We start from the raw sequence: 26,962 nt of genomic DNA on the forward strand, positions 1-26,962 counted from the left end.
CCTTCTCCCTTCCTCTTTAAAAAAAAAAAAAATATATATATATATATATATATATATATATATATATATATATATATAAAAGAAACTATCCAGTGTGTTCATAGAATAAATGAACAAGACCTAGGTTCAAATACTGATGCTGAACTTAGCAGAAAATCTACATGACATTCAACAGAATATACATAAAGTTGGTGGCTCAAGTCTGCCTAGTTCATACATCAGGCAAAATGCAATATTTTGAAGCTTCTAAAACAATAATAATGGCAAAGGGAAAAAAAGGAAAATTCACAAAGTGATAAGGTAAACCTTAACATATTAAAGTTTTCTTTCCTCTAATATTAAAGCATTCTCCATACTGTCCTGAAACATTCTCATCTAACCCAACACCATAGGCACTGAAATTATTTGAAACTAGTTCAATATTGAATTGGTCTAAGGAAAGATGGGCATGAAGAAATGAACAACCTGTAATCGAATTTGATGTGAATTAGATTAGGCTACCCTGGATAAATAGGAAAGATCTATATCCAGTTACCTATTACGTTCTTCTGGGAGAATCACTAGAATTCTAAAGGCAAAGCCACAGAAATTTCGTAGCCTCAGGCTACAAAAGAGTGCAATCCCAAGGAAGCCAAAATCATCCAATCAAATAAGGGTGCAGGAGCCAAGAAATCCCTTTCTACCTTCACTGCCTAGCACAGAGCCAGGTATGTGGAGACTTTCACTGAGTATCAATTGATACTGGAATTATTTAATGATTGCATATGATAGTAATCAATATATAAATGGATCAGAGTAGGAACAAGAAATATACTGCCTAAAGGAAACTGAGAACGAAAGGATGATTCTGTAGATACACTGAAAAGTATTGAGCTTCTCCCACATTTTGGAGCTCACTTTGTAAAATTCTCTGGACATTTGATACTAATTCCTTTTAGCGTACCTTCTCATCACTACATATACTACTTCTGAATCAACATTTTTATCCTCGTAGATAATTCGATAAATATTTCCATGCCAAAGTGAAAATTGAGGGCAGAAGTTGTTGGCTCTGAGAGCAATGTGTATTTTAAGCAAAGCTTCTTAAGAGAATGCAGGGAATGTATCTGAATGCATTTAGAATCTAAAATGCACCAGGTAATTTACCTACCATATCTCATTCCACCCCACCAAAAGTCCTAAGAAGTAGTGATCATTACTCCATGTAATTTTACAAATCTGAGCAGAAGAAAAAGTACACGAATTAAAATTAAGCCCTTGACTCTCAACCACACAATCCACGCTCTTTCAAATCAAATTGCTGGCTAGTGTGTAGCCTGTCTACAATTCTGTTATTTGCAAATAATTATTCTAGTGGAAAACATTTCAGTCAACTGCAAGCAAAAATTAAAAGCATCATTGTGCCTTAATTCAATTTGAAAAGTTATTGCTAAAGAAGAAAATATAAATAAACTAAATCTTATGGTCTAGGGTGGAAATTCATTAAAAATATATATATTATACTTTGAGAATAATTTTGTTTGAGGGATCAACAGAACCATGTTAAAAAGATGTGATTGTTGTTTTTTCCTTACTAACATTACTGGTGCTTGCAACTTCATATCACTTTATTTATTAATATATTAGTGGCCTGGTGCACAAAATTTGTGCACGGGGGACAAAGGGGTGTCCCTCAGTCCAGCCTGCACCCTCTACAATCTGGGACCCCTAGGGGATCGGGCCTAAACCAGCAGTTGGACATCCCCCTCATAATCTGGGACTGTTGGCTCCTAATGCTCACCTGCCTGCCTACCTGATCGCCCCTAACCACTCTGCCTGCCAGCCTGATCACCCCCAATTGCTCCCAGCTTCCAGCCTGATCACTCTCAATTGCCTCTCTGCTGGCCTGCTCACCTCCAACTGCTCTTCCCCTCCCCTACGATCACCTGCAACTGCCCTCCCCTCCTGGCCTGATCACCTCTAACTGCCTCTGCCTCAAGCCCCACCACCATGGCTTTGTCCGGAAGGATGTCTGGAAGGTCTCCTGGTCTAATTAGCATATTACCCTTTTATTACTATAGATTTGCTTCCTGTGATTGGAGAAGAACGGTCATTACTAAAAATGCCTTCATACTTGCACAGCAACAGAGACAATATAGTTCACCAAGGAAGAAGACGTATTTCCCAGTAAAGAACAGTTAATTATATTATCACCTTAAAAGTCATAAAACACTTCATAGTTTCCAAGGCCCTTTCATACACATTATGTCATTTAGCCCTTCAAAAGCCCTGTGAGATTTGCCAAGGAAGATCAATTATTAACCCAATTTTATGGGTGAGCAAATTAAGGCTCAGAAAGATGAAGTGTCTCACCTCATAATGCACGCAGTTTTTATGGTGCCATTTATCTATTATTAAAGCCACGTTCCTTTCTGAGTTCCCAGGTGTCTTTCTCTCTACTAATTGGGATAGGAGTTTTACCAATTTTCTCCCTCCCCCCCCCACCCCCCGTTTTCAAAAACTGATTTAATTTAAAAACCACAACGGAATGGTTGCCATGACATCACAACCATAAAACCCACCTAACGGCTTTTAAAAAATCCTGCACAGAAACGACGAGGTGATATTTCTAATCCAGGAGACCAAAGATGTAAACGACTGGACCAGAGAAGAAGCGATTGTTGTGCAATGTATCAAAGTGGATAGGAAGGCCAGCCATGCCTGCCTGCACAGCTCCTGAGTTTGAGGATTGATCACACCGCCTCTTCTTAGCACGCAGGGATAAAAAATGCTTCCGAGAAGCACAGACAGGCCACGTCATTTGTCAGCGTGAGTGATGATGAGCCTTGTGAGCTGTGAGGATGCTGCAGGATGACAGAGAAGGCAGCCCAGCCGGGAGGCTCACCATGCAAATTAGCGAGAGAAACGCAATCAGAGAAATGAATGCAAAGCCAGGGAGAGCGGTGGTCAGGAGGACACTCTGAAATGAAGCAGAAACGGGCACCAAGACTGCATTATTCTGCAGCCTCACGCTTTCTGAATGTCTGAAGGTGGATCTGGGGGTTTCATTTGCAATCATTCTGCAGGGACAGTGTAGGAAACGCAAACAAGTAAGGAAATGCATCCAAATAGATTCAGGTGGGAAGATGAGAGAGGAGTGAGCCAGACCCCACGTGTCCTGTCCATCATGTTACTTAGGGGGTTCCATTCAACTCATACCCTGATTTTGCCCATTTCTTTATCTGTCTATCTTATTTTATTTACGTATTTATCTTAAGTCTTTTTTATTGATTTGAGAGAGGGAAAGGGAGACATAGAAACATCAATGAGAAACATCAATCAGCTGCCTCCTGTACACCCCCCACGGGTGATCAAACCCACAACCTGGGCATGTGCCCTGACTGGGAATCAAACCTCTTGGTTCATGGGTCGACGCTCAACCACTGAGCCACACCGGCCTGGCTCTTTAGTTGTCTATTCCAAATCTGACTTCCAAGGTATTATCTGCTTTAGAAAGAGTCAGCAATGTCTTCAGACTAATCATATAGATTTCACCAGGATCTTGTAAAGTACAAACTCTGAAGTACGGTAAGACTGAGTTGTTAATACCACGTACAGTGCCAGAGGTAAAAATGTAGGCATGGTTACAGAGCATTTGTGCTAACCTCGGCTTCTACCACCGACGCCTGGTGCTACCAGCTCTTAGACACAACAACTCTAAAGGCTGACTACTCTCATCTTACTCAGAAGCATAATGTGGAAGGCTTCACACTATCATCTAGTCACCATCATCTTTTAACATGCTATGGATCTTGTTTTATAAGCTCAACACAAATCACATGAATGCTACTATTTTAGCTCAGCCTATATTTCCCTAGCACTGACAGATCTGATTTCCATCTCAGTGATATAAAATAAAGTGCATTTTAGTGGGGCTTTGCCCTCGCTTATTTCTCAAGAACCAGATGCAGCTTAGAGATGAAGGGGCATCAGGCAGTCCTGCAGTGATACATCCCAGTTAATTGAAAGTCGGCAAGCATCCTATATGCTCAGAACTTGCTTTCATCATCAGTAACCAGTGGATGCCTCAAGAAACCTTTGATTCTCTTGTCTAATTTCTGTTACAAAAACACACACCAAAAAAAAAAAACTACAACAACAACAACAAAAACCTAAGAAGTCTACCAAAACCAAAATAATTGACTCTGGCAGATGTTTTCTAGCATTCAAATGAAATTTACAGAACAGTTCCATCCAGTAATTAATTTCATTACCTTTCATGGCGGATTCTCTTTAAGTAAAGCATCGGAAGAGGGGAGAGATGAGAACAAGATCAAAGGTTTCATAGCAACACGACCGAGGGTCAAATTAGATGCCTGATTACAACTGATCTTAAAATATTCCAGCGGAAAATATTAGCCATGTTCCTTGATCAGAATCTCTTTGATCATTAGAGAACAAGTTTTTTATTTTAGCAACGGCGGAGTAATTTACTGAGGAAAAATGTATATACTATTTGAACTTGGCCAGTATCTCTGGGGGCCACACACACAGATGACTGACAGGGATCCTTCCAAATGAAGACCAAGGCGGTTCTAGTTTTATTACATTATCTAATAGATGATCAAATTCACCCACAGTATCCTGGAAATATAAGATGCTGGAATAGCCCTCCAGTCAATAAATAATACTGGTATGTCAAGCTCTCTATACAAAATTTAAACTTGAAGATATGGCATATTATCCAATTCTTTGAGGGCTTGATCCCCAGAAAGCAATATGCAGTAGGCAGGCAATGGATGATATTTCTCTCTCATCGATGTGTCTCTCTCTCACTCCATGCCTCTCTCGCTAAAAATCATACTTAAAAACAATAGAGGCATGACCCAGACCCAAAGTGAACCCCACCCCTATGACATTGATATCTGCCTTCTACCTGCTCACCTAGCTTTGTGCTGCTTTATTTGTGGGCCTCAAACCCAATGCAGGAGTAACCTCCTTGGGGTCCTCCACATTCTGGAGCCTCACAAATCAGCTGTATTTTTTTTAAATATATTTTATTTATTTTTTTACAGAGAAGAAGGGAGAGGGATAGATAGAAACATCGATGAGAGAGAATCATCGACCAGCTGCCTCCTGCACACCCCGCCCCCCCAACATTGGGGATGTGCCCACAACCAAGATACATGCCCTTGACCGGAATCTAACCTGGGACCTTTGGGTCCGCAGATCTTCACTCTATCCACTGAGCCAAACCGGTTTCGGCTGTATTTTATCTAAAATAAAAAACTTGTTCTCTAATGATCAAATCCGCAGATCTTCACTCTATCCACTGAGCCAAACCGGTTTCGGCTGTATTTTTTTTTTTTTTTTTTTTTTTAATGCTGCCCTTGACAAACTCTTTACACTGCAATCAAGGCAAGATGGATACTCATTTAAAATGAATCTCTGTGTAGCCAAAGTAGCTCTGTGGTTGAGCACTGGCCTATAGTCACGATTCGATTCCATGCCCAGATTGTGGACTCAAACCCCCAATGTGGGGTATGCAGGAGGCACCCAATCAATGATTCTCTTTTATCATGGATGTTTGTATCTCTCTCTCCCTCTCTCTTCTCTCTGAAATCAGTAAAACTGTATTTTTTTAAAAATGACCTTCTGCCAAAACTGGTTTGGCTCAGTGGTAGAGCGTCGGTCTGCGGACTGAAGGGTCCCAGGTTCGATTCCGGTCAAGGGCATGTACATTGGTTGCGGGCACATCCCCGATAGGGGGTGTGCAAGAGGCAGCTGGTCGTTTCTCTCTCATTGACATTTCTAGCTCTCTATCTCTCTCCCGTTCTCTCTGTAAAAAAAATCAATAAAATATATTTTAAAAAATATGACCTTCTGAGAGCTCCCTTTTTTTAAGGAAAATTAAATCTTATAAATTCTTTTGTGACACAAATCACATTATCAACTATTCATGCATCTGATTTAAGGAATTTCCATGTAAGTACCCATTCGTAAGTTCAAGGCTCTTGTCTAAAGCAAAAAGCAAATCTTAGAATCAATATTCACCCCTTAGTTAAACTTCAAGTATTAGAAAACTCTAATTATAGGAGTCCCATTGTAACAAGGGAAAATATTTTAAAAACTGAATGTTTTGACAGCATTACATTTAGAAAAGTGATAGTTAATTTCAGAACTGGGAAACTAATTTTCAAAAACAAATGTGCAGTCATTGCATTCTCACCAATTTCTTATTGAATTAATAGAGTTTTATTTAAAAAATCAATTCAGTATGTTTCTTTGGATTATTTTTGTCCCATGGGGACAAAATACAAAATGTTATGACATTTAAGTTTAAATCTTTGGTAATACTTACAAAAAATCTGTTGTACAATATGTATAATTGAGTTTGAAGATGAATAAAAGAAGTATTCATCCTTTGAGTGTTTTGTCTAAACTTAGTTCTAAAAATATTATATAATGATAAATGAATATTTTAAATAACACTATATTCAGAATAAGGTTATATGAAGTTTTGATATCTGATACTGCATAAACAAAGATGGCAAAGCCTATCCCATTACCAGTCTTTCATATTTTTTCTCTGTATGGTTCCTAGTCTTATATATGTATACATACATCCACACACACATATTTTAATTTAGGTATTTAAGAAACTAAAAAAACAAACATTAGCCACAAAACATACCAAGTAAATGAACGCAAAATTCTGGTGTATAGGCCAATGCTAACCACAAGAGAAAAAAAATCCCTATTTAGAAAAAAATATTTCTAGGTCACTATGCAAATATTACTTGAAAGCATTCTTTCTTTAAAAAATGAGTTGTTTCTCTTGAGAGGTTTTACAAATATCAGCTGTGTTGGTATAACGTTTGCAAGCAACCAAATTTGGGGATCAAAGTAGGTTTTTATAATGAATTTATATATGAATCCTAAATACGATTCACCAGCACACAGATGGGCTTGCAGGTGGTAATGACAACCACCAAAGCTTTTCAAGAAGAGGCCTGCGTCAGGGTCTTGAAGAAACAATGGACACACAGCTGCTCCAAGAATTCTCCTGTCCCTCCAGGAGACATCTTCTGTCCATCGTTTGGCCACTAGTCTGTCTCCAGCAGTCTCAACTAATTCCACTGTGTCTGTTACCATTCTTAAATGTGCATCCTGAACAGGGTTATGTGTGTGTGTGTGTGTGTGTGTGTGTGTGTGTGTGTATTTAAATATATTTAAATATATTTAAATATATTATATTATATATACACAATATATTAAAATATATTTTAAAAGTATATATTCTTTTAAAATATATTTTTTATTGCTTTCAAAGAGGAGAGAGAGAAACATCAATGATGAGAGAGAATCATGGATCGACTGCCTCCTGCACGCACCACACGGGGGATGGAGCCCACAACCTGGGCATGTGCCCTGACCGGGAATCAAACCATGACCTGCTGGTTCATAGATCAATGCTAAACCACTGAGCCATGACAGCTGTGTGCTTATGATATTTTTTCTTTGTGTGTGAAAAACAATCTTGGAAACATCAGGGTTTTATTCTGATTTTTGAAGGGTGATTGATAGTCATTTGTGGCCCAGGCAGATAGGAAGCTTCCATGTTTCTCATTTGAAGGGAAGGAAATAATTTTTCTAGATCCCAATCTTTCACGCCATTCTTTTACATGAACAGTCATTGTTCATGTTTCCTTCTGACTAGGCCATTGCAGGTCAGGGTCTGGGGCAAAGAGGCCCTTTCTCAGCACCAAAGCTAAACATGGAGTGTTAAACTCTGTACCACACTCTTATAGCGGGATTATTTCTGAAAGCTGAACACACAAGATGGCTACCCCCATGTGGTCAAAATGGCCGCCACAAGATGGCCAGCAGGGCAGGGTAGTTTCACTCCCCTTTCATGCCTCAAGCTTCACTTTATCGACAACAGCCAATTACATACCGTGCTTTAGGGAACAGCAGCCAAATCCACTATACTGACTTGAATTCTCTGTTTATTTATTTAGCATAAAGCCAGAGAAAGGGTATTGATCAAACATTATAAATATTCCAAATGGGTTCATATAATAGTGTAAATTTTTCCCTCCATAAATATTGCGAATGGCAGCCGTTAGATCAATTACTCTTACCATGTGAAGAATTATCGTACCTTTATGTATTTGGCAATTGGACAAGAAAAAAAAAATTGCTGATCCTTTTAACTCAAGTTTTGCTTATACTTTATACCATATTTATTGGTCCAGTGTAGCACGTTTAAACCATTTTCAAGATTAAATCATTACTAAAGAATGAAATATTGTCTTTTGATATTTTCCTATTTACAAGTGAATTTCTCAAATTTCACACTTTTTCAAACTTTCTCAACTTTTCCACCCTGGGGGAGGGGGGGGAGGGGGAAGCATATGTGCATGAATACTGTCTGCCATTGGTGCTAGACCAGAGTTTTATTTTTGATTATTATTATGGCAGCTTTATTTTTGTCTCAAAGGACACTATCATTGTATATCACTGTGACCCAGTTTTAAACAATGGGAAGTAAGTTTGTGTTAACCTAGCTTTGGTGTGTCACAACCTGTTCCTGCACAGACACTCACTTTGAACTTTAAATTACAGTATTTAATGTATTAGTTGGTTGGAGTCCAATACAAAGAATTCCTTTATTTTTATTTTTTCATTTTTGTGTGTGATGAGGGCCAGAGAGAGAAAACATGTTATTAAAGGGACAATGATGAGATAAGGGAACCAAAATTGCAACAATAGGCCCTGACTGGGTAGCTCAGTTGTTTAGAGTATCTTCCCCATGTGCCAAGGTTTCGGGTTCAGCTCCCCATCAGGCACATACAAGAATCAACCAATGAATACATAAATAAGTGGGACAACAAAATCTATCTCTCTCTCCCTCCCTCCCTCCCTTCCTCCCTCCCTCAAGTTGACTTTTTTTTTTTTTTAAGTAATAAATCAGATTGAAGGCAAACACAAACAGTACTGACACTTCAAATAACCGTAGCAAGACTTGGAGGAAAAGCCCGAGAAAGATGTCTTAAAGGAGGAAAAAAGTCTAAAATACTGAAATCAAGGCGATATTCTGAAAGACAGAAACAGATCAAGAGGCCTGTGAATTGGAGGTGCTGTGGAAGAAATTACAGAGAAAATAATCTAAAGGATGAGAAGAAAAGTCTTGGAGGAGAAGAAAAGAGACCCATGCTTATAGAGTGAATGCTGTAACACTTCCCAAGTGATATGAAGGATTTAAAAATGAACAGACACCTGTGGGCGAGTACCTAGGGACTGCCTTCAAATAAGCACTTCACGCAGCACCCAAAATAAATGGGTGATGATTTTTACAGCTCCACTCTCCAGTGGCCAATTTATTTCAATAATGAAGAACATTGAGAGTGAGCCAGCGCTGAGAAAGTGAGAGCCAAGTGCTCGGTTAGAAGAAATCTAAGTTCTTAACGTGCCATGGCCAGCACTTCTATTATGAGTCAGCAGCAACACACTTACTAGGAGCGTACTGCATATCATCAAAAAAGACTAACGTTCCACCCTCATCCTGGAAATGTGAACTGTAAGTCAAATAAAATAAAACGGAACCCATAAAACAGGGGGCTCAGGCATCACGTGACTCCTACAACAGCTACACTGGCAAAACCTTGGCTTGACCTTAAAGAACTATACTTGTTATAGAATTATTTCCAAATCAATAACCATTAGACCCAAACAATGTTGATTTGTGCCTTTCTGAAAGGTAAATGGCTCAGACAGAATCACTGCAATAAAATCCTCCTCGCTAACAGTATCCATTTCAACAGGAAGCCAATAAATGTTCTCTCATGAAAAGCCAATAAATAATGAAAAGCCCGGCATTTTATTTTTAATCAGCAAAAATTTAAATAAAGTGTCAGGACTGCACTTATTGACATGTAGGATGTGCAGTTTCAAAATTGGAGAAGCATGCATTTGTTCAATATGATAATGCTGTCCGAGGATTCTAAAAGTTTACATGTATTCTTTCATGTACAAATAGATAATGAAAATATATATCTGAACACAGAGGATAATATTCACAATTATTAAATATGTTTAACGGCCAAAACCGGTTTGGCTCAGTGGATAGAGCATCAGCATTGGCCTGTAGACTGAAGGGTGCCAGGTTCTATTCTGGTCAAGAGCACATATGTTGGTTGGGGGCACATCCCAGTAGGGGGCATGCAGGAGGCAGCTGATCAATGTTTCTCTCTCATTGATGTTTCTAACTCTCTCTCCCTTCCTCTCTTTAAAAAATAATAAAATATATTTAAAAATATGTTTACATGGATTTCTTCAAGTTATCATCAAAATGTCAACAGAAAGAGGAAACCTTGTGGAAAAATGTATTTGTAGAATTCTGAGACACCGTGATCTGCTCTAACTTCCTCAGAAAACTGCTTTTTAGAGTGATAAACTAGCCTAATACAAATTCATACATTTTTTAAAAAAAATTTAAAGTATATTTTTATTGATTTCAGAGAGGAAGGAAGAGTGAGAGAGAAATAGAAGCATCAATAATGAGAATCATGAATCCACTGCCTCCTGCATGCCCCCTACTGGGGATCAAGCCTACAACTGGGGCATGTGCCCTGACCTAGACTTGAAGGTGACCTCCTGGTTCATAGGTTGATGCTCAACCACTGAGCCATGCTGGCCGGGCAATTCATACATATTTTAATAGCCATCATTCAATTCTAAATCTAGTGTCCTTTTTTGCACAGTATGTTTCTGGATTTAAACTAGGGGATAGTTCTCAGAAGGGTTTGGAAAGTACTTCACTGGTAATGAAGCACTGTGGAAGATTTTAGTCAGTGACAACAAGATCACAACTGTAAGAAACACTCATCTCCTATCTAATGGCAGCCTTCCGGAAATAGTAACGTTCATTAAAAACATGACCGAGAGAGAGAAGGAAAGAGTGGCATATGATATGTTGACAGGATGGTAATAATAATCATAATTATAGGAACATGACTTGCTTGTGTCAGGAACTACGCTAAGTGCTTTAGTGACATGCATTATTTAGTTAAATCCTCACAAAAACTTGTAAGGTAAATACTATCATTATCTCCATTTTATAGAAGATGATACAGATAATTAGTGAGCTGAAGGTTACAGGTTATTGAAGCGGCGAGACCATAATTCAAACCTTTTTAATTATTGCACAATTTAGCTACTTCCATACTGTCACAAAATTGAAAAGATTTCACTAGATTTGGTACTTAGAGATCACTTTTGAATTAAAGACAGTAGGTCGTATCAAGAGTGAGAGGATAAAATAGCAAGTCTATTTTCCTCTCTGAGCATTTTCATTAAATACTTCTTTTCACAATTTTTACCATACATGTAATTTTTGGAAACATTCCCTTCAGTTTCATAATGCCTTCACTTATTAAAACATGAAAGTTGCCCAAAGACAGAGAAAGGAGTCAAAAGTCAGGAACAGATAGTTTTCAGAAAAAGAATATATTCACACTATAATTACATATAGTAGAATTATGAATATATTATAAATTCATAAGCTCATTCATAACGAATACAGACAAATTTAACCACCAAGGCAACAATTTAACCTACCAGGCCATTGGCAGCAGCATCGAGATTTTATTTTTATTTTTAATTTTTTTAAATTATATTTTATTGATTTTTTACAGAGAGGAAGGGAGAGGGATAGAGAGCTAGAAACATCGATGAGAGAGAAACATTGACCAGCTGCCTCCTGCACACCCCCCACCAGGGATGTGCCTGCAACCAATGTATATGCCCTTGACAGGAATTGAACCTGGGACCCTTCAGTCCACAGAAGGACGCTCTATCTACTGAGCCAAACCAGTTTTGGCGAGCATCGAGATTTTAAATGCATGTAACTTTTCCTTTAATGTTTGGTACCATATGTGAGTTCCTCTTATCAAGACTTTGCTATTTCACCTATTATGAGGGATAATTGCCAATTCTCAATGATGTTTACAAATAATCAGATACAAAAATAGTGATGACATACAACATTTCCTTCCTGGTGGGGAACTTTGGAGTACCGACAAAAAGCCATCACTTAGCTTTATGAAGCAAGGAGTGTGTTTGGTTCTTGCTGTCGAAACCAATCCATAAAATGAAACTGTTCAATCCCACCGTATAATTTATAAGAAATCAAATTAATGGTGCTGTAAACAATTCGAATATGCTTATCCTGTTCAGATGACAACCTTACAAGATTTTTTTTTTCTCATTAAACTTATCTCTGGGTAATATGTCCAACAGGACTGCAGTAATACATCTGCTAGAATTACTCTAGGTAATTACTAAAATGTCTCAGGAAATAGATAAGTTATGACATATTATGTACCGTTCCTCAGGCTAGTTTAAGTAGCCATTTCTAAAAACACAGTACATTCACACATTCTCATGAAATTATTAACCTTAAACAAAAATATTTCTGAAATTTTAGTGAAAATTATGTTTAAATAATACACTTAGTGTGGCTATTGCTTAATTAATTGATTTTAAATAAATGGGATACTGTGTGTGCATGGGTAAGCACTCAAATATTTACATGCGAGCTTAAGAGATCCTTTCATATAAAAATGTTATTTTGCTAATTTTATTCCTTCTTGCTTAAAAATAATCATTTTTAACAAATTGTTAAACTGAAAAAGATGCTTTTATTCTCAATGAGAAAAAAAATCTTACAGAAAAATGAATTCAGTCATATGCATAATCTTGCAAGTAAACCATTTTCTTTCAAGAATTTCCTACTGCATAACTGTATTTGTTTTTCTATCTAATGCAAATTAAATGAATATTAATCTGCAATATTATGCGTTTTCTTCTAAAATGTCACTCAAAAGCTTATCTGCATTGCTGAAAGAATTGAAAAATAAATAATTTGCATATAAACTCTACTGGGCATTCATTTTCAGTGTAAAATAAGAACCAAATAACACTATTAAGAGGGATGTAATGAAGGTAAAGGGGGAACTCAGGCACAAAACATGCTCAATCACACACACACACACACACACACACATACACACACACACACACACACACAAATGGCAAGAGTGATACATTGGGAATAATCAAAAATTCAAATCACAAAAGTGTAATCTCAACAGATTTCACTAAAACAGACCCTTTTTGTCCACATCTCGTTACTGCTTGCCTTCTCACACCAGTCAGATTATGCTTCACTAAACACAGCTTCATCCTTTTTTATTTTTTATGTTTTTATTTTATTGATTTTGTACAGAGAGGAAGGGAGAGAGACAGAGAGTTAGAAACATCAATGAGAGAGAGAGTCATCGATCAGCTGCCTCTTGCACACCCCCCACTGGGGATATGCCTGCAACCAAGGTGCATGCCCTTGACCAGAATCTAACCCGGGACCCTTTAGTCCCCAAGCCGACACTCTATCCACTGAGCCAAACCGGTTTCGGCTCATCCTTAAAGTCCAGAGAATACACCTTACACACAACATGGAAGTCATGGCATTTCGCCGCCAGTGGAGACAATGGAATATCCTGAGATATATATTTCTGATTTCCACAGAAAGTTACCTTAAGAACAATAACATGTAGCTGACAATTTGTGAATTCAAAATCATCCACCCACCCTTCTGGGTCATTCAAACATTGGTGATATTCAGAATCCATATCACACACATAAAGTGAACAACATGTATGGTTTTAGTTGATTACACTTTGATCAAGAATCCATCAGACAGATACTCCAATCTTTTCGTGTCTGAAATTTGACCATGAAGAAGCTTGGGGTTTCAAGACTGATACCTTTTATTTATTTATTTTTTAAAAAAATCTATTTTTATTGATTTCAGATGGGCAAGGAGAGAGAAAAAGAGAAAGGGAGAGGGAGAGAGAGAGAGAGAGAGAGAGAGAGAGAGAGAGAGAGAGAGAGAGAACCATTGATGTGCTGCCTCCTGCATACTCCCTACTAAGGATCTAGCCTGTAACCCAGGCATGTGCCCTGACCTAAAATGGAACTAGCAATCTTTCAATGCACAGTACAATGCCCACCCAACTGAGCCACACTGCCATGGCAAGAGATGAATCTTAAGGGCATGTTTAATCCTGGGAACTTTTTGATTTCATGTCCCCAAAAAAGTTTCACTTCTAAAAAAATAATTGCAAGGCAAGTTACCATCCCGTTGATTTTTATAATAAATATGGAAAGTATTCCTATGTGGGATGAATTAAGTGATGACTATCAAAGGTTATTTTTCATACAATGGCTCATCTTTGGGAGATTGCATTTTGTGAACAAATACTTAATGCATTTTGATTGGGGGTATTTGTTTAAATCTATTTTTCTATTATGCTTGGGGATAATAGTCATGTGTTTCTTTAAGATAAGACAGTGGGAACACAAGGCCACAGCAACACAGAGCCTTCGCTAATTGGAGGCTAACTGGAGAGATAGTTTAATTAGTTCGCTGCTATTATCTATTTAAGTGAGCAGCCAGGGAAGGTCTGCTGGAAAAGAGATGTGCAAATACATGGCAAGACCATTCTCTGCCTCTATGCAGCAGTCACAGAAGAAGGGAGCAGGTAGCTTGCACATTAGAGAGGAGAAGGGAGAAAGTTTACTAAAAAAGAGGAAGCCAGGTTGGTGTGGCTCAGTGGCTGAGTGTTGGCCCATGAGATCACGGATTTGATCCTGGTCAGGGCACAGGCCCAGGTTGCAGGCTCCATCCCCAGTGTGGGGTGTGCAGGAGGCAGTAAATCAATGATTCTCTCTCATCGATTTTTCTATTTCTCTCTCCCCCTTCCTTCCTCTTTCTGAAATCAATAAAAACATTTTAAAAAGTGGAGACAAAAAGTAATCATTTGTCAGCAGAATATATGTCTATATTTGGCTATTGGCATCTTAACAATAAACTTGTACATAAGTGAACGAATTTCAAATATTGTGAAACCTTCTGTTTCTTGATTATCATTAAAATATTCAGAAACCTTTAATAATTCTTTAATAGTAATGAAAGAGCTTAATATTTCCCCCTTTGCCTATAAAGAAGGTTATCTGCTTTTGTACTTAAACTGAAACAGTTTATTAGTATTTTCCTGTTTGCTGGTTTAATAAATAGTGTACTTTTTATATTGCCTTTGTTTACTATAATATTTAGAGAAATACATGAGAGGAAAATTAAGAATACATAAACTTTATGTAATTTTTCCACCAACATTTTTTGGACATCTATGTATCATTGTAGATCTCTTCAGTCTTCCATGGATAAATATTATGAATTAATTCACATAAGACCCTTCTCTAGGCCAAATAAATTCTACTGGGTAATTCTTGCATCCTACAATAGATTATGGAATTATTATTCCAATTGAAAATCATAAGAAAAAAAAATCAGTAACTAATAGAAAAAGTAATCTAAACCATTTTTTAACTTGCTATTGGTCTAAAAGGTATTAAATAAAATATATTACAAAATATAAATAGTAAGTATGAATTTTGGCTCTAAATTTGGAAGGTCAATTTGAAGGTGGTGTCTAATCTTTTATTATTATTCACATTACATGGTTAATAAAACAAAAGTGCTAATATCCTAATCTTAATTTTATGACTCGTACTTTAAAAGTTGGAAATTTTAAGTACTGCAATTACATAGCAATTATTTTATTTTATATCAAGGCACAAAAAAAAACATAATGAATATCATTTTGGGACATTTTCTTATCACAAGAGAGATAATACACATGAGTAGTATTTTCATAAAACTCCATTTAAATAAACACAACACACACACACTAAAAGAAAGCCAAAAACAAAACAACAACAAAAAACAACCTAAAATCATGAAGAAGTATTATTATTTAGTATTTTCTTTTCCCTCTGATTTTACACTTTACATTTTTGATATAATGTCCAGTAAAAGACATACACACACACACACACACACACACACACACACACACACACACATACACACACACATTAGCAACTCAGAAGACTCAGAACATGATAACTGAAGAGAACAATAGTGATAATTTTGATAATTGTATTTGGAAGAAGATAGCAAAGATAATGACAGAGAGGAATCAGACTGCTTGGTAAAATGGAACCATTGAGAGAAAAATAATCAAATAAATTATTTGTTTGAATGCCAAAAAATCATAATTGTTATTTTCTCTTCTGTAAATAATTCTATGGAAAAATAGTGCTGTTCATTTTCTCATTTTAACAGCAAAAATCATGAATTTGCTGTTAGACCAAAAATTATTACTTACAAATTCTATTAGTTGCTACAAAGCATGATTTTTATTTATAATCATGAGATGATATAGAGTCCTCATTAAGAACTGGCTTTTCTGAAAGTTGATTATAATTCTTAAACCCTTGAATTGATATTTCTATTTTATTCATGAGTGAAATTTTTCATATGTCAACTAAAGAACATTTCAATATAAATGCACAGATATATTTGATTGTGAAATAAAATTTTAGCCCTGGCTGGTGTGGCTAATCTTTCTCTACTTCTTATGAAGAGCTCTATCTTCTCTTTTGTTTTGATCATGTCCTGGATTGTTTTGTTTTACAACCATACTTAGTTATATATTTCTAAATATAATTAAATTGCACCTATTCTGTGAGCTTTGTATGGTAGAATCATGAGTGCAAATTTTCCCTTGGTTGTGTTTCTTTCACTTAACATTCTATCTAGGAGTTTTGTCCACTCTGTTACTAGTGTGAATGTTAATATACCTGAACTGACCAATTATTTTTATATTTAATTTGTTTTAAGAAATTCTTACATATCTCAACATCATGAAAGTATTTCCCTCTGTTTTCTTCTAGAAGCTTAATATGTTGCCTTTCCTATTTTAGATCCTCATTCCATATCAAGCAGTTTTGAGTAGGTGGTATCACAAAGTAATCCTATTTCTGCTTTTCTCAAACAAAAACCCAAGTTGCAGAAACATTTATTTAGGAGTCCACTCTTTCTCATATACTGTTTCATTATGGCCCAGTCTTATGAAGTGTCCATATATATGTCCATCATTTTCCGGGCCAGCTTGTCCTCACTGGCATTTTGCAAATATAATTGTGTCAGGGAAGATGGCTACAGTCAATAAGGTACAGCCTTTATTTCAATTGTCTCTTATTCTCACTCAAACTCCACTTTGAAAAACTGCTGAGGAAGCAAAGTGAGTTGCAATAATGTGACATATCTTTACATTATTTTGAAAGATGACATGTTCCCCGTCATTCACTTGCACTTGTGGTTAAGCAAAAAATAATGTTAGAACTCAAGGTCAAGTTTTTTATTATTCTGTATTATCGTAAGTGAATAATTGCATATGTAAAAGGTTTCTTTTATGGGAAGAAAATGCACCACCCTGTGACTTTAGAATGCGTGTCCATGGTTTGAGATAATTATAAGCTGAAGTTACTAAAAGTGAATCCCTCATCCGGAGCTCCTGAGAGTTACGAAAAGGATGAGGATTTCATGGCCTGCAAGAAATTATGCATTTTCTGGGGAGCATACAGCCTAAGGGTATTTCTAGAATATGATAATGACAACCACAAGGCTCCGATTTATTTAGGGACAGGTGTGTTCTTATTCTACCCTTCAGAGCAGACATAATTCCTCCAGGCTTGGTCTATTCTCTAAAAGTGAGAATACTCACTTAAAATGCCTGTGCTCGGGTTTTATGTTCAATCTTTAGCTCAGAGAGAAAGACAGCTGAAACTCCAACTTTTAATATTTAACCAAAAAAGCAGTTTCGTGTTAGCAAGCCCACTGTAGATCCTCCAACTCAATGACCTGCTCATAAAATAATCACCTCTTGAGTCATAATGCAGTTTCAGACCAAAATCCAAAAAGTACTTCATAACACTCATTAATTTAAAAATACAGAGCCTTCTTACTTAACAAAACACACCTTGTGAAAAGAATATTTCTTTTTCTTTAAGCCCTGACCATGATCTTACTAATGTTTCATTGTTTTGATCTTGCTGTTCTATATCTGTGGTAAAAAGGACAATATGATTCTGGAGAAGGAGCCAGATGAAGAAAGATAACTGAAAGAGATTTGACCTAATTATATTAATAGGCTTAATATGTTTTAATTCATAACCAGTGCCTTTCAGAAACTATGTCAACACAATATCCTGCATGAAGTAGCTTATGGCAGTAATAAAATGCACTAGTAGAATTTTGCTGGTCACTTTTTGAAATTATGTGGTCTTTCAAAATGATGAAGCTGGTGATTAAAATGGGAAAATATGGATTTCCCATCTCTGTGTATTAATCACAAATTCTGCATTTGAGGTTGGACATTGGTGAACAATAAAGTCTCTGATAATTATTTTTGAAGACAGATATGAAAATCAAAAGTAACAACAAAGAAACCAGAGAGCTATACTAATCCTTGCTGTTGTGGTGGTCCTGAGATGTCAAAAATAAAGTTAACTTTTCCAGAAGAACTCAGATCCATTATATTGAAGGGAGAGGTCAAGAGTACTCTCTAAAATTTAGGGAAATACTAGTTAGACAAGTGAAATATCTCATTGTTGCAATGCAAAAGAAATCTTCATGAATATATTATATTGCTCATTCCACCCCAACCATCAATGACCATAGATAGCATCATTAGGCAACATTTCAAAGGTCACATAGAGGTTCTTGTCCAAGCAGGGGACAAGAACATCATATCCCATGGTTTATAGACAGATAACTTCCATACATGCTTATTCAAGCCACAAAGATAAAGATATCAGAAAGTTAAGAAGTATACGACTATTAAAGGTCGTTAGGAAGAATCCCAAGAATTCTAAATGGAATAAACAAGCCTTGAAAACCAACCCCAAGGTGTTGTTTTCCATTACCTTTCACTGTGGCAATCCAAATAATTTTGATGCCTCTCAGTCATTCAGCCTAGAACCCATAAAACATGCCAACCCTTGTTTGCAACTCACAACCAATCAACGGGTGAGCCAAACTCCAACAACCACACACAAGATATTTCTGACCTCCCGACAGAGATGCCAATAGATTGTGGAGACAAGCGTGCACCAGTTTGATTGACAGATGGTTAAAACTGCAGAATGCTGACATAGAAGACATTCTCACCACCTTCAACTCAAGTCATGTCACACAATCTGTGAAGGAAAGTGGGCTAAACCAAAACACATATGAAAAGGAATACAACTGGAATCAATATACTGACTTTTTCCTATTGTGTTTCAGAAAGAACATCTTTTAATATTTTATTTTATTTTAAAATAGAGTAAATCTTTTTTGTAGAATTGTGACCATGCTCTGGCTGCCTGGACTAAGGATTTCTAAACACACACACACACACACACACACACACACACTCACACTCACATCAGTAATTCTGTGATGCTTCATAGAACTACTTCAGTACCTTCCGTCTGTTTGGTAAATAGGCATTGCTGGTAGAATTTATACTATTTCCCATGCTATAAAGACCCCACATACAGACCAGAAGCACAGTGCCCTCTGGTGCACAGATACAACATAAAATAAAACATATATATATATATATATATATATATATATATATATATATATATATATATCACATATTTACATATAGACACATAAATGCAAAGCTAAGTTTTGCTTCTCCATGTTCAACAAATCACTGGGAATTGTAAGCTTCTATCTAGAAGATATGAACCAATCAAAACTTTCATAAAACATTCTCTATGGCATAGACTCAGGCGCACTTGTATATCCTCTATTTAATGGATTCATTTGGCTGGAGGTCAGGAAGACTGTTGGATTTAACACACAGCTTCTTTTGTGTAACTATTGAGAGTTAAATGTAGAAGTGCAGTAAAAGGTAAAGGTCATATATCTCAATCTGTTCTTCTTTCTTGGCCTCTGCTATCATGTCTTGTTTATCCTTTTCCTTCTGTTACATTGCCATTTCTGCCATTGCCATAGTCTCAATGGACTCAACTTCTCAATGACTAGTACGAGATACCATTTCCATTGAAGTTCAAAAAACGTAACAACACATCATAGCATAAGTGGAAAGGTAAACACCACTGGAGAAAATTCACTGAACAATGTTGAAGATGATGAACTCAGCCTCAAAGTTCACAGGCATTGACTTAAAGGCACAGGAGGATTCTAAGATCTGAAGGGGACCCACAAGGGGTCACTGTTATCACGTTTTCCTGGAATACATTATGTCTATGAGAAATATGTTCGAACTGGAGGCCTAGTGCATAAAATTTGTGCACGTGGGGCGTGGGGGGCCCCTCAGCCTGGCCTGTACCCTCTTGCAGTCTGGGAGCCCTTGAAGGATGTTAGGCCTGCTTCCAGGGTCTAAGACAGCAGTCGGACATCCTTAGTGTTACTGTGGAGTCACTCAGTAACATGAGCCTGGCTTCTGGCTGAGTGGTGCTCCCTCTGTGTGAATGCACTGACCACCACGGGGCAGCTCTCGCATTGATCATCTGCCCCCTGGTGGTCAGTGTGCATCATAGTGACCGGTCATTCTGCCCTTTGGTTGATTTGCATATTAGCCTTTTATTATATAGGATAACAACAACAAACAAACAAAAACATGATGGAGGCAAATGGTAAATAAGAGCCCTCCTGATGACAACCCTCTCCCCTCTGTCTCTCTCTTTTAGAGAAATGCATTCACACACGCCTCCAAGGCAGAGAGAGCTCTCTGCACCGGCCTGCCCTTGGCCCCGTCCGTACCTGTATATCTTGTATCTTGTGCTAAATCCCTGCCGGCTTCGGTCCACAAAATCGGCGTATTCCTGTGAGCGATGGAAGGGTCCCTTGTCATACAGGAGCCAGTCGAAAGGGCTTGTGGCATGCTGGTCGGAGACAGCAGCGACAGCGAACACCCAGCAGTGCAGACTCAGGGCTATCCACTCCCATAGAGCCATCAGAGAGAGCACTTCAGCACCGGCTCCGCTGCGCCATACCATGCTTCCCCTGGGCACTTGGCGCCTTCATCCTCTTAGCTTTCCCTCAGCACCTAGATGAAACACACACACAGGCCATTAGTGAGCGCCCACGGCGTGCTCTCCAGCAGGGAAGCTGTGCAGGAGGCTGGTCCATTAACCAAAAAAAACCTATCTAATAGCATTGCTTTAGACCAGTGTTTCCCAAACTTCTCTCGTGATGAGAATCACCTGATGGAATTGTTAAACTACAGATTCCTGAATCCCAACTAATAAGTGCTAAACTAGAATTTTTGGGAACATATAGGTAAAATTGTATACTTAACTAGTAAGAGCACTAAGTATACAATTTTACCTATATGTTCCCAAAAATTCTACTGCTCTTAGAGCACTACCCTGTTTCCCCAAAAATAAGACAGTGTCTTATATTAATTTTTGCTCCCAAAGATGCGCTAGGTCTTATTTTCAGGGGATTTCTTATTTTTCCATGAAGAAGAATATGGTACCCATTTATTGTTAAATGAAAATAAAGGAAATTTATTACCTGTATATGGTACGGTAGTACAGTAGTTGTCAACACAAACCAGACAAACTGTGAAGCCTACAGTATCAAGAATTTACTCATTTATTCAATGACAATCATGTCATCATCTTCTGGAACATCATCATAACAATCCAATTCCTGAATTTCCTGGTGAATTTCTTGTGACTCCATTTCTTTCAGAATCAGTGGACCAAATCTCTCATGTTTAGCCTAGAGGCGGGGCCTTATTTTTGGGGAATGCCTTATATTTCACTCATAAGGAATCCTGTAAGTAGGTCTTATTTTCGGAGGATGTCTTATTTTGGGGGAAACACGGTAGTTAAGTATACAATTTTACTATATGTTTCCAAAAATTCTAGTTTAGCACTTCTTAATTGGGATTCAGGAATCTGTAGTTTAACAACTCCACCAGGTGATTCTCATCATGAGAGAAGTTCAGGAAACACTGCTTTAGACTGGACCCTGGCAAAAGTGACTGAGGAAACTCCGATGACTGTGATCTGTCACAGCTGTATCCCTGTCTCTGGGAGTGTGTCCGGAAGGAAGGCTTGAGGCACAAGGGCCCCCTGCAGTGGATCGTGAAGGCTTATAAGGCGACAGTGAGAAGTCTAGACTCACAACTCTTTCCTTTTTTCTTTTTTCTGCTTATAAATGTTTTATCACCTTGAGCACTTTATAAATAATGAATGTTTAATTATATTATATCATAATTCGTCATAAATTTTAATGCTAAGTGTACTTTATTATTTAGTTATTTTAGGACAATTCTCACAAATGAATTAAAGATATTTAGGTAGTTATTTTCATCACATGGATGAAATTGGATGGATTAAATTTATGGGTTTATATATATATGAGTAAGTGTATGTCTAGCTATCTCTCTATATAGATAAAAAATAAAAGGAATGGTGTGCAGAGGGAGGGAGAATAGAGGTGTGTGTTTGCTCAGCTATTTTTCACCATTATCCTATTAGAAACAAACTTTTCTGATTTAAACAGAATCATAAATTATTTTTAGGATCTTTCAAGGATTTCAATGTTTACTCATAAGATAAGTAAGCATACCTACAAAGTTCACATACACACAGAAACTAAGATAACGCAGATTATAAATAGAGAAACCATATATATTAATTTTAGGGACATTCAGAAATAAAGTAACAAGAGGCGTGATCCCAGGGTGGCAGAGCAAAGCAACATCACATGAAGCAGGCACCACACACAAAAAAGCCTACACATATCTGAATTCAGTTCTACTTTCTCACTTCACCAATTTTTCCAACATTATTATTTATAGCACATAGAATTGAGCGTTATGTAAATTTTACTAATGAGAAAGTTTGGGTTGCAAAAGTTCCTAGTCAGCAAAATCTCTTTAGGAAGCAATCAAAATGCACAGTATTAAGTAAATATTTTAATTATAGCTGTCATATTTCTCTGGCGTTTGGATAAGGCAATTGATAGCTTTAATTTGCTTCCTAGTTATAGCCCTATAATTCACAATTTAATCCTAAGCTATTTATTGATGAGAGGTATAGAGCAATCATTTTGCAACTAGAAAGAATGTCAAAACAGAAATACAATGCGAATGGCCAAGGACATGATACCCACCACACAATTGAAAGGACTCATGCCCACACACTATATGAGTTGCTCTAATCACATGAGCTATTTCACTGAGGTCATTGAAGAATGCCATCTTTGTAAACAAAATAGGAAGCCTTCCAAGTGAATACATTTTAAAAATGATTTATCATAAAAAAATAAAATCACATAATAGAAACATTTTGAAATAGGGGTTGGGAGGCACTGGGTCTCCATCAATTACTTGTATAAATGGAGCACGGTCAAATGACTCAGCTCATAATTCCCAAATTCTGATGAAGCAAATAGATATTTTTCACATAGTATTTTTCTGATGTGGGAGCTATGACATTTTTCTTAGTATTAATGCATTTTGCTTACATTCCTAAACTAAGAATTATTATTATTATGCATAATGAAACAGCATAATCCCCCTGTGACTAACAAATCTTTCCTATCTTGGCTAAACACACATTTTCATTCTGCTGATCAAATATATCCAAACTCGCACCATTTAATCATTGTTACAAAGAATGTTATATTTTTCTATGTGAAGCAGCAAGAATAGGGCCTCGTATGTGGTAGAGCATGTTTCAAAGCATGTTTCTTACTGGTGCAAAATCGTAATTATACACCTAACTCTTTGAGCTTAAATCATTACAGTAAACATAACTCTGCTCAAGCACATGAGCTTGTAAGACACAGAGCATTACAGAAAAAGTGGGGAATGACAGGCCTGGACTAAGGTCCTCTTCTCAAATTCTGCAATTTTTCAATAATTACCCAGAACCACTGTTTTTATTCTTTCCCTCACCATGTGTGCTCAAGAGCTTTCGTGGTCCTCATTCCCTCGTTTTAACATATAGGAATTTGGAACAATTTTCTTAATATATAGGAAAACTATCTAAATGTCTTAATATTAGGTTTTATCTTTATGGTTTTATTAGGTTTTATCTTTGTGGTTTTATTAGGTTTTATCTTTATGGTTTTATTGTTCTCTCTCCTCTATTTATTTATTTATTCACTTATTTATTTTTATTGAATTTATTGGGGCAACATCTGTTAACAAATTTACACAGGTTGCAGGTGTACAATTTTGTAATACATCACCTGCATAGTGAACTGTGTATTCACCACAGCAAGTCAAGTCTCTTTCTGTCACCACTGATCCTACCTTTACCCTCCTCTACCTGCCCCCACCTTCCTTTCCAACTGGTAATCTTGTCTGTGTCTTTGAGGTTGGTTGGTATTGTTGTTGTTTTTTTTGCTTAATCCCTTCACCTTTTTCACTCTGCCCCTATCCAACTCCCTTCTGACAGCTGTTACTCTGTTCTCTGTATCTATGAGTCTGTTTCTATTTTGCTTGCCTTTTTTGTTGTTGTTTATAAGATTCCACATGAGTGAAATATGGTACTTTGTCTTCCTTTGACTGACATATTTCACATAGCATAATGCTCTTCTGCTCCATCCATGCTGGTAAGATTTTCTTATTTTAATGGCCCAGATGGGGTTCCTTGACCTGGCCTGTGGGGATTGGATCAAAACTGTCTTTCTGACATCCCCTGAAGGGTCCCAGATGGTGAGAGGGTGGTTCGGGGTAAGGTACCCAAGAATCAGGCTCTCTCCTCTCTGATTCCTGGTGCATTACCTGAGAACCACCACTGCCAAGTAACCGAAGTTTGGCAGCCCCCTCTGGTCAGTGCACATCATAGCTTAGCCAGTCGCTTAGGCTTTTATATATATAGATGGGCTCTTGGGTTGCTTTCAAACCTTGGCTACTGTAAATAACACTGCAATAAACATAGGGGTGCATTTAATCTTTTAAATTAGTGTTTCAGGTTTTTCTAAATATATTCCCAGAAGTGGAAGTGCTGGGTCACACAGCAGTCCCATTTTTAATTTTTTGAGGAAACTCCATATTGTTTTCCCTTGCCCAAAGGGTGATATAGCAGAAAAAATATTGCTCTAAGAAATGTCCTGCCTATGTTTTCTTCCATGATTTTTATGGTTTTGAGTCTCACATTCAAGTCAGTCAAAATTATTTCCATTCTATTCCTGTATGTAAATTATTCTCATCTTTCTTTTAAACTGTCTTTTGTTTCACTGCTTTGGTAGTCAAAGAGAGTCGTGGTTACAAGTGAGTTTTCTGAAGCATGCCTCATATTTTACTTTAAAATTAGACCTTGTAATCTAAACATACTATGCAAAACATCCTGCATCTGAACTTTATGATCAAGTTCTGACCACTTTCCTTATGAATTGGAAATAAGTGAGATTTGAACCTTACCAAGATATTTTGTGATACGATTCCATAAGTTGAAACATTGAGGTCGTTTGTATTTAAATTGTGAAGAGAACACAGGTGACTCCAAGTTTGGCCATCTCCTCCCACCCCCACCTTTTTAAAAATTAATCTTTGGGAACATTTTTCCATTTAACTTTAGAGAGAGTAGAAAGGAGGAGGGAGAGAGAGAGAAAAAAAACATTAATTAGAGAGAGACTTATCAATTGGTTGCTTCCTGCACCTTGCACCCCCGACCAGGGCCAGGGATTGAGCCTGTAACCGAGGTACATGCCCTTGACCAGAATAGAACCCGGGACCCTTCAGTCCATGGGCCAACGCTCTATCCACTGAGCTAAACCGGCTAAGCCTGAGTTTAGAGATTTTTAAGAGCAATTTCCCCGATGTGAAGGACAGAACTGAGGAATGGAGCTCCCCTTCTCTTAATTTTTTTCCTAATCAGTTCTGCCATTAGGTAGTAGCATTTAACTTCCTCTTTATTGGTAGGACAAGATTGTATTGGCAGGATCAAGCCTGAGATTAGTTCCCTCCGCAGTATATCCTCCTCAGAGGAATAAGAGGCCCTCATTAAGATGGAAACCACTTAAAGCTGTAATTCAGAGGCACGGTATTGCCTGATCAGCTAAAATAAATAACCAGAAAGACCTTCTGGAATACAGGTTTAGCAGTTAAATGACTGGAGAGCTTCACTTCTAAGGCCAGTCTTAACATATAGAATGTAATTTAAAGCAAGGAAGCTCAGTTCTTAAAAAAAAAAAATGAAGGAAAGTGAGAAAGTACAAAAGCAATGTATTACTAACAGATGACTATAATTATCATCCCATGCTGGTGTAAGCAGATAAAATGAAAAGCACATAATGTTTAGAGAAAAGGACTTGAACTCGGTGTGTGTTCCATAATGACTGTGTACACCAACAGCGTGTTAACCATTAGCAGGTCACAGGGTTACTGAAACATAATCCCTGCCAGCAAGTCCTTCATAATTTGGTCAAACCAACAGAGGTGTTAAAGAGGGTGATAGTAACATATTGAGAAACATTGGAAGATTCATGAATGGACAACCATCCAGTCTACAGTTATTTTGATAATTTGCATACTACCACATTCAAAAAGACTCAAGGTAGATATTAACCCACAAGAACTAAAAATAACAAGGGGGGTGATCTACAACAAGCAAGCCAACCCAAGGTCAAGTATATAATTCTCCATCTGCCATTTCCCAATGCCTCTGCACTACCTCTTAAGAAAGAAAGCAGAACATTGTGTGTTTCTAACTAGAGCAGTGGTTCTCAACCTTTCTAATGCCACGACCCTTTAATACAGTTCCTCATATTGTGGTGGGTGACCCCCAACCATAAAATTATCTTTGTTGCTACTTCATAACTGTAATTTTGCTACTGTTATGAATTGTAATGTAAATATCTGTGTTTTCCGATAGTCTTAAGCGACCCTGCTAACGGTTCTCAACATGTGGGTCAACCTGTGGGTCGCCTAAGACCATTGGAAAACACAGATATTTATATTACACTGAACTAGAGAAAGTCACTTTAGTAATGATGCCTAGAGCATCTTTCCCAGTTGCTAGA

General features: G+C 37.3%; 1 protein-coding gene across 3 annotated transcripts in view; it reads right to left on the reverse strand.

The window, feature by feature from the left end:
* Positions 1–26,962, reverse strand: part of BRINP3 (BMP/retinoic acid inducible neural specific 3) — a 170,946-nt gene that overhangs the window by 133,113 nt on the left and 10,871 nt on the right. For all 3 annotated transcript variants that reach the window (XM_084868877.1, XM_084868878.1, XM_084868879.1), the window contains exon 2: positions 20,735–21,020. In XM_084868877.1, coding sequence (XP_084725003.1) covers positions 20,735–20,970 — 236 coding nt within the window. In that variant the 5' untranslated portion in view covers positions 20,971–21,020. The remainder of the gene's footprint in view (positions 1–20,734; positions 21,021–26,962) is intronic.

Source organism: Pipistrellus hanaki (assembly GCF_964339955.1).
Source record: "Pipistrellus hanaki genome assembly, chromosome: 20".
NCBI classification, from domain to species: Eukaryota; Metazoa; Chordata; class Mammalia; order Chiroptera; family Vespertilionidae; genus Pipistrellus; species Pipistrellus hanaki.